The sequence below is a fragment of the Galendromus occidentalis genome, unplaced genomic scaffold (genome assembly GCF_000255335.2).
Source record: "Galendromus occidentalis unplaced genomic scaffold, Mocc_1.1 scf7180000077213, whole genome shotgun sequence".
NCBI lineage: Eukaryota > Metazoa > Arthropoda > Arachnida > Mesostigmata > Phytoseiidae > Galendromus > Galendromus occidentalis.
In genome coordinates this window covers 443,947-453,261 of record NW_003805201.1, presented here as the reverse complement: position 1 = coordinate 453,261, position 9,315 = coordinate 443,947, and the positions used below count along the sequence as shown (strand labels likewise).

Genomic DNA, 9,315 nt, shown 5'->3' with positions numbered 1-9,315 from the left:
CCTACTGGTTTATGTCCCGGCTGTTCTTTCTAAATCTCACAGAGGGTGCCGATGCGCGTACAGGAGATCGATCGATCGATTGCAGGGACCGGAAGAGACACGTGAAAAAGGCATTGAGCTGCGACGGCAATCTTTCGCACTACGACAGACAGTCGCAGCCTTTTGCGAACCGTATCGGTATATCGGCGCCACCGACGTCACACCGAAAATAATCACAGGGAACGAAGTCTCTTCGACAAAGAAATTCCAAACAGCGAGGAAACCTCCTCCTATAATAATTACGAATCACTAATTCGGTAATTCGTTGGACAGTCAGAAATAATCGGCGTCGCGTCGTATCGAGAAACAGGGCAAACGCCCGGCCATTCGAATACCAAGCATCGACGGCAAAGCCGTACGATACCAATCGGGCTTTATCAATCTTACGCGGGCTCGAGCAATCCGACTGATAATAATCTATCTCTCAGTTAGACGGACATGAACGTGAATGGGTCGCTGCTCTATCCTCGGGAAGTAATGACCGACCCACAGACTGTGAAGCTGTCGCTCCCTCATCAGGTGGATATTTAGGGGTCATTATTGGCGGGAAAGCGCTCTATAAATGAGGTTCGCGATCGAACGTTCTAATGGGGATCTTAGTGATCAGGTTCAGGTCAGGGAAGGATCTCGATACATACAGGAGCGAACGAATCTAGTCTGTTCTCGGAAGGCCCTTCGAAAGAGGACTATTCACGACAGGAGTGATTTCTCTCATCGAGCCCAACCAGAACAGTCCGCTCCGAGAATCTATCAAACAATCGAGCGGTCAGAACGGAACCATTTGAAGGCATTAATTCCTCATCAGAGGGTCGTTCCATTCAGGGCCTAGAAGCAGGGAACGATCGCCATTAGCTGCCGGTATGAAATAATGTTCCAGATGTGAGTCGATCACTTCTACGGCTTTGCGACGAGACAATGGTCCGGGGTGGTAGTCAGTCATAGGCATAGGCTTCGATCCAGCCGTTGGTAAATGCGTACGGTTTCTGTGTATCGTCGCTTCCGTCTCCGGGGCCATATCCCGCAGGGACAGGATTTACATGGAGCCTCGCCCGTGGGATCATGCATCGGTCTGGACAACAATACGAATACCGCGTTGTTTGAAGGTTCCGCTCGACCACGGTGGTTCAGTATGCGAGGCACGCCAGTACTCCGAGAACGGTCTCGGGTCCCGGGCCAGTGAAATGAGACGCGAGGCTCCATGAGCCGACGCTGAAGGAAAGTCCGCATCTGGGGAGCAGCAAAAAGAAATTTCTTCGCTCGAATGCCGTGGAATCGCCTCATGTATCCTCCGTTCGGAAGCCGGAATCCAATATCGATCAATCGGAGGATAACATTTTGAATCATGGCGACGTTCAATGAATCGCGAGACAGTCTGCGTTCATGGATATCACGACCTGCCGAATACCGCTCTTTCTATAGACGACGATTCTGGACTCTTCAGTGAAACTTGAGTAAGCTGCAGTTATCGGCGGTGAGATAGCTACACGCCGAGCTACACGCAACCGTGGGCTTGACTACGTTAGCGCGGAGTCTGGAGCTCCCGTAGCAAATCCGATGTTGGCTCCAAGTTATTTCGCCTACAGTTCCCAACTCGCACAGAAACGATCTCATCATCCGCGTCGAGGCTTCCGATCCTCGTGCAGATCGGGTTCCGGTCTTTTTGAAACGGCGCTGCTGGAAACGTAAACCGATAGTGAATACGCCGTGTCAGCTGCTGTCCTGTTATAAAAAGCCGGAGCGGACCAGAGATCGGCATAGGTGTATTCTTCTCGGGTACACATTTCAACATGAGGGTCTTTTTCGCCGTTGTGGCTCTTGTGGCTCTCGCCGGTGAGTGATCGTGGCTCGTGAGATGACGCGGGATATTTCGGTGATGGACTTCGAAGCCAAGCGGATATTCGACGCTATCGTCAGCTTCTCGGTCATTCGGAAACAGAAACTCATCTAAAGAATAACCCTTCGATTGCAGCTGCTAAGCAGGGTGGTGTCCACAGTGGACAGGAGCTCGTCCCTGACCGTGAGTCTCATTTCCACCTTCTGACGTAGAACACTCTCCACGACGGGATATCTACTCGACTGCTCGTTCGTCGAACTTCTGAGACCACTTCTGATTATTTTCAGTTTTCGAGGGTCAGCGCGAGTACGTTTACAACTACCGCACTCTTGTCGCCACTGGACTTCCCCGTCAAACCCAGCGCTACGCCGGTCTCGAGAAATATGGTGTCCTCACTGTTCAGGTCAACGAGCAGCAAGGAAACACCAAGATCCTTGGTCTTCGTCTCCGTCACGTGATGTCCGGCTCCTTCGATAAGGAAGTCGAAGATATCGAGAACCGTCGTGTCGAGGGTGTCGCTCATTCCACTGAGGAGACCATCGAAAACTACGGTCCCGTCTTCGTCAAGGTCCAGGACAACGAAGTCCAGAAGCTCAAGGCTCCTGAGAACATGCCCGAAGAGATCATCAACATCTACCGTGGTATTGCCTCCATGTTCACCGTTGGCAAGCCCCAGTCTCTTGAAGGCGACGACCATCCCTTCATGTCCGAGGGTTCCAGGTTCGGCAACGAGCAGCAACCCATCGTCTACCGTCGTCAGGAACAGGGTATCGCCGGAAACTTCGAAACCACCTACGAAATCCTCTCCAACCCGGAACAATGGCATCACCAAGAGCAGTACCAGCAGCTCAACCTCACCAAGACCAGGAACTACATGAAGCAGGTCGGTCCCGACGGTCGTTACCTCCAGAACGGTCACGACGGTCGTGGTTGCCAGAACGTCTGCCGTACCCACAAGCCCGAACAGCTCGAGAAGAACATGCAGCCCGAGCTCTCCGACTGGATGAAGCCCACCGCTGAGGGCTGTCCGGTCAACTTCCACCCGAAGACCGATCTTGTTGAGGCTTTCACCACCTACAACTACAACATGACCGTCGAGAAGGGAGGCAAGTTCGCTCTCATCCACGAAGCTCAGGCTCTCGACAAGAAGATCCTCCCCCTCCGCAAGCAGCAGATCAAGACCGTTTCCCTCATCAAGCTCCACCTCGTCGAGGAGCGTCCCGTCACCGAGAACTGGAACCAGCAGCAGGCCACCAAGTCCTACGATGAGATCACCTACCGTTTCCCCGAGGGCCACCAGTGGGACCTCCAGTACCTGTCCCTCTTCAACAAGGGTGAGACCAGTGAGATCATCAAGGACCAGATCGTCCCCATGATCGAGGATCTCTCCGCTAAGATCGTTTCCGACAACGTTGAGATCAAGAGTCAGACCGGTGACAAGATCATCCAGCTCACCATGGTTCTCGGCAGCCTCTCCAAGCGACAGCTCCAGTCCCTCTGGGAGGTTCTCGGTGAAACCGCCACCGCAAAGTCCGCCACCGAGCTCGACAACGTCCAACGCAAGGTCCTCATCGACACCATCGCTCTCTCCGGCTCGAACAACGCCACCGAGCTCCTTCTCGACCTCATCCAGCAGGACAAGCTCACCACCCTCGAGACTGTCGACGCCCTCCAGAACCTCAAGCAGAACCTCGTCAAGCCTAACATCAGGATCATGCAGCAGCTCAAGAACGTCTGCACTGAGCCCAAGTACCAGCAGAAGCGTACCGTCTTCGGTACCGCTTGCCTCGCTTTCGCCGACGTCGTTCGCGGCCACTGCGACGCCCACAGCCACAAGAGCACCCCCCACCACAACCAGCAGCAACAGGAGCAGTCCCAGAACTCCGCCCAGCAGGGCCACCCTTGCGGCGAGCAGGAGTACAGACAGTTCGTTGAAGCTATCCGCTCTGAACTCCACTCCGCCAAGGACTTCACTCAGCAGACCATCTTCATCCAGACCCTCGGTCGTCTCGCCCACCCCAAGGCCGTCGAGGCTCTCGTTCCCTACATTTACGGTGAACAGGAGGTCATGCAGCAGCTCAGCCAGATGAAGGACGCCTCTGAAGACGATTCCGAATACGTCCAGTTCATCCGTCAGATCGCCATCTACGCCCTCCACGGCGCCGCCCAGAAGCACGGAAGCGCCATCCAGCCCATCGTCCAGGGTATCTACTTCGACAAGCAGCAGGACTACGAGCTCCGTACCGCGGCCCTCTCCGTTCTCCTCGCCACTCAGCCCACCGAGGCCCTCTTCAACCGAATGGTCATCGAGCTCGGTCAGGAGAAGGATCTTGAGGTCGCCTCCTACACCTACTCCGCCCTCCACCATCTCGCCAACTCCACCCTCCCCTGCATGCAGCAGACCGCTCGCCGTGTCCAGAACGTCCTCGGCGCTCTTCCCGAACAGGGCTACGGAACCCACCAGTCCAAGTGGGGAGCCAAGACCCGTTACAACCCGATCACCAACTCCGGTCTCAAGGGACAATGGGAAGTGACCCAGTCCAACGTGTCGGCCATCCCCCGCGCCGCCTGGGCCTCCCTCAGCAGCAACAAGGGTCCCTACGTGTCCACCATCGCCGACTTCAGCCTGGTGACCAAGGGTCTCGAGAACCTCAACCAGTTCATCCACAAGCAGGGCGGTATGCAGAAGATCATCGAGAACGTTATGCAGCGTATTCGCCGTGACACCCGTCACGCTGTCGGTGACCACTCTGTCGAGCAGGTTCTCCAACAGATCGAGGAAGCCATGCAGTTCAACACCCAAGAGAACGACGAGCAGCCCCGTCTCGTTGTTTCCGGTTCCCTCCTCGGTCACGAGGCTTACCTCCCCATCGACAAGGAATACATGACCAAGGTCGGCCAGAAGGTCGGTCAGAAGATCGCTCAGCTCCTCAGCGAGGGCGGTATCGAGAAGACCTACCGTTACGTCCGCGTTCTGATGCCCCGCACCTACGTCCACGTCGCCCCCGCCGTCAACGGTCTCCCCGTCATCCTCAGCAACCGTCACCCGATCGTTGTTTCCCTCTCCCTCCAGGATCTCCAGACCCGCTTCGAGACCGCTAAGGGTCAGATGCAGCTGAAGCCCACCGTCATCGCTGTTGCCGGTCTCATCAAGCCCACCGTTTACCACACCTCCGTCCACTCCGCTCTCACCGTCAACCCCGTCCAGAAGACCCGTTACGCCTACGGTGTTCGTGCCATCGAGCAGACTCGCGCTACCGTTCCCCTCGATGTCGCCTTCCAGTACACTCCCCAGACCCAGACCCTCGCCTTCACTATCCGTCCTCGTTTCGAGACCGTCTTCTTCCACAAGACCCGCGCCATGACCTTCAAGACTGAAGCCCTCCTCATCCGCGGTGTCGACAAGCCTCTTCTCGAGCGCTACACCGTCATCAAGACCCAGCAGAAGCCCTACGTCTTCGACCGCACCCTCGGACAGAAGCTCGGCATGGCCGTCCGCGTTCAAGGCATGACCGAAAACGAGGAGTCCGCCATCAACTTCATGAAGCACCAGAAGGCTTTCGAAAGCAACCCCATGTCCTCCCTCATCCAGCAGCTCTCCAACGAATGGTTCACCCCCCGTGCCTGGACCGTTCGCATTGAGAAGAACGAGCAATGGCCCGCCCAGGAAATCAAGATGATCGTCCGTCTCGGCGGAAACCTCTTCCAGCAGCGCATGCAGCAGAAGGAGGGTCAGCAGCAGCAGCAGCAGACCCTGTCTAAGGAGCAGCTCGAGAAGGAGCAGAAGACCCAGCCCAAGGACATGCGCATGATCTCCTACGAACACGAGTACGAGAAGATCACCGGTCGCAAGCCCGAAACCCAAAAGCTCGAACAGTCCCTCGAACAGATCGCTCAGCAGACCGAAAAGTACTGGTCCCAAGTCGACCAGGAACTCGGACAGCAGCTCAAGAAGGACAACACCCAGGTCCGCTCGATCGAATACATCATCTCCGCCGAAGGAGAGAAGAAGTCCGCCAAGATTCTCGGTCACGCGATCCTCGCCTCCCTTCCCTCGAAGCAGGCCAAGCTCGCCGAGCTCACGATGAAGGTCTGGCAGAAGCCCATCTCCCTCAAGGTCCGCGCCGTCGTCGCTTCGACCAAGACCCCCCAGCCTTTCGAGACCCAGATCCGTGAGGAGCAACAGCGTGGCGTCGCCGCTTTCGTCGCCGAGCTCGAGACCCGCTCGACCGGCAAGCAGCTCTACTCTGGAAAGATCGAAATGAGCAAGTCCGATGAGCAGAAGCAGCTCATGAAGACCTCCGCCGAACAGAAGCCCTGGTACTACAAGCAATGCGAGGAGGACAAGAAGGAGCAGAAGTCCGAAATGTCCACCGCCTGCGAAAAGCTCCGTGTGCAGAAGTCCGCTCTGAACAAGCTCCGTTTCGAAATCGAACTTCCCGAACAAGTCCACGAGCGTCTCTTGAACGCTTCCCACAAGATCCGCGAGACCCTCAAGGCTCGTCTCTACAGGAACCTCCGCGCCAACTACGTCGCCGAGAAGAAGACCCAGGACAACAAGATCCAGGGAGAGCTCATCTACTCCGAGCAGTCCCCGGAAATGCACATGGCCAACCTAACCATCCGCACTCCTGATCATGAGGAGCTCCGTTTCGAACGCATCGCTCTCCCCAAGGCTCTCCGTCCCAACACCATGTGGACCCTCAAGCAGCAGATCAAGGCCGCCCTCAAGACCGACCGCCCCGAACGTGAGTCCTCGAATCTGAACGTTGAGTCTCTCCGACTAAGACTCTCGTTGCACCTCCTTTATGCCGATTTCGATGACGAAAATTATGATGTAACGAATCATTCCCCTTCCCCCATTCCACGGACGTGAGAAAATCGAAATTATTATTGCAGCCACCTGTGTCTACAACGGCCACAATCTCCGCTCTTTCGACAACGTCACCCTTTCCGCCAAGAGCATGAAGGACGGTGAGAAGTACATCCTCGCCCGTGAAAACAGCGAGAAGCCCAGCTTCACCATCCTCGCCAAGAAAATGCCAGGAGGCCAACAGACTGAGGTCGAGATCGTTCTCCGTGACGCCACCCTCCTCAAGCTCACTCCTCCCAGCCCGCGCAACGGTGCCACCTACCAGGTCCACGTCAACTCCACCTCCCTCGAGGTCGCCCCCAAGAAGACCGAAGTCGCCCAATACGGTCCCCAGAACAAGAACATGATCACTCTTCACGTCGAAGAGCACCAGCAGGGCCAAGACACCCTCGTGATCAAGGTTCGTGACCAGCGCATGCGCATCGTCTACGACGGCAAGAACCTCAAGGTCGAGATCGCCAAGCAGATGCTCAAGGGTCAACTCACCGGTCTTTGCGGCAACATGAACAACCAGAAGAGCGACGAGTTCACCGGTCCCGAAGGTTGCAAGTACGAGCGCGAGGAAGACTTCCTCCGCTCGTTCGGTCTCACCAAGCCCGAGAACCACGGAGTCCAGGGAGCGTGGAAGTGCCCCGAGGGTGTTCACCCCCGTGCCGCCTCCAGCCAGGACCTCCACAAGTTCCAGCAGAAGAAGCAGCAATACAGTGAATACATGCAGCAGAGGTCCCAGCAGCGTCAGAACTACCGTGACGAGCAGCAACAGATGACCGAGGAGACCAAGATGCTTCCCTTCGATGGAAAGCTCTGCTTCTCCACCGAGCCCGTCCGCGCCTGCAAGGAAGGTCGTCGTCAGCTCGAAACTGAAACCCAGAGTGTTGAGTTCATCTGCTTGAAGCAGAGCCACCCGCGCACCATCCAACTCCAGCGTGAGGTTCAGACCGAGAAGATCGCTTCGAACCTTCCTCGCTCCGGCCAATACGGTCTTGTCTACCACGACGTTGAGATCCCCACCCGCTGCGGCCACTAATTTGACCATGAATAAATTTGTTGAAACCTAAATGCCCTCTTCCAACTCGAGATATTGGAACACCATCGTGAACCCACCCTCATCTGTGAGGCAATCATTCGACAGTTCCGTACGAACTGGAAGCCGATGCATTCTCGATGGGATCGCTCGGTCGAATTTTCGCATGAAATTCGGCTGACGGAAAGGCGAAAATACGAATTAATGCTGCGTTCTGTGTTTTTTACTGCTGTAATATTACTGCAGCGTTACTTGATAATTTTCGCGACAACTCCTGAAGAAAATCCGCTCAACTCCGTCTCGATAATATTACATTCATTTATTATTCTTATCACATTATTGTGCAGTATGTATTTTGTTCGATTCTGTTCGCCATCCCATCAGCGATCGCGCATACACAGCGAATTATGTCCGCTATTGCAAGTTTCGTCCGACGAGCCTCTGCGTATCCGCGGGAGATGAATCTTAGAACGAGCTCACCAACTCCGGATGCGCCGCGGCCTTCCTCTCTGCCCTCTTCCCGAAGCGAGCTCGTCCGATCGAACTCATCAATCTATTATCGGACAGCGAAGGGAGACGTTGAGAGCCCACAACGATATCTGGGAGTTGTCCAAGCCGCTTCCCCTCCATAAGGGGATCGATCAAAAGTTTTCTCATTTGGCCTGCTCCCCGATCTGACTCGCCTCGGCTTCTCTCTCACCACCGGGAACGGGATCTCATGTCTGCAGGGAAAACTGACGAAATTCCTGGAGGAACGAAAAAATACACGAAATCAGGAAACGGCGCGTGGGAGCGTTCAGCACTGTCACCGATGACCGAAGAAATCCTCATTCGTTCGGCTCCGTTTATTGAACTCGGCTCGGAATCCCATGTTCGGAGCCATGGAATCACAGGACGATTGCAGTCGATGATTCATCGAAGCAAGAAGCGATGATTACGGGTTTTGTTTTTGGAAGTGGGTGCTGGACGTCGCAAGGACTGATGAAAAAAGTTTCCTCTCTTGAACCCTCTAGTTTCACGCATCTCTGCTCGTTCTACGCGAGGTATGATCGTGACGGCGCCGGCGGCGTTCCGGTCGAAGGAAGATGTCATTCCGACATGCGATTCCCTCCTCTCTCCGGGCACGGTCGGCGGGGCTCGAACCTGTTCATCCGTGCCATTGAATTCCGTGCTCGATCAGAAGCATTCCGATTCAATTCGGTCCGACGGAGTGCAGTGATCACTAATGGTGAACTCCGGCTCAAGTTTTTACCTGTGTCCGATTAGAGCGAGTTCAACTACCTCGGCGGGACCGATTCAGCGAAAGCTCCCCGCGCCGCGCATTGGTGAGCTCGGGATTTTCGACAATTCGAATCGATGCGGGTCCACGGGGAATCTGCAGTACGCCAGCCGGCGGAGTGAGGTCGGCACTAGGAACTCACAGAATAATTTTCCGATTCATACGTTAGTCCTGCACACAATCCACATGAGTTTTTGCTGAGCAGGATTATTTATGCAGAGCAGCTCGGTCAGGAAGTGTCTGCAGGTCTATGAATTCATAGGCCC

General features: G+C 55.4%; 1 protein-coding gene across 1 annotated transcript; it reads left to right on the top strand.

Moving 5' to 3' along the window:
- Nucleotides 1-1,796: 1,796 nt before the first annotated feature.
- LOC100905039 (vitellogenin-4) lies at nt 1,797-7,805 on the top strand. Its single transcript, XM_018638947.1, has 4 exons — nt 1,797-1,869; nt 2,009-2,056; nt 2,161-6,621; nt 6,773-7,805. The coding sequence occupies exons 1-4, from the start codon at nt 1,827-1,829 to the stop codon at nt 7,771-7,773; spliced, it is 5,553 nt and encodes a 1,850-aa protein (XP_018494463.1). The 5' UTR covers nt 1,797-1,826; the 3' UTR covers nt 7,774-7,805.
- The last annotated feature ends 1,510 nt before the right edge of the window (nt 7,806-9,315 follow it).

Coding starts and splice junctions, on each gene's coding strand:
- LOC100905039 (XM_018638947.1), top strand. CDS start 1,827: ATGAGGGTCTTTTTCGCCGTTGTGGCTCTTGTGGCTCTCGCCG. Junction 1,870..2,008: donor GGCTCTTGTGGCTCTCGCCG/GTGAGTGATCGT, acceptor CTTCGATTGCAG/CTGCTAAGCAGGGTGGTGTC. Junction 6,622..6,772: donor CAAGACCGACCGCCCCGAAC/GTGAGTCCTCGA, acceptor TTATTATTGCAG/CCACCTGTGTCTACAACGGC.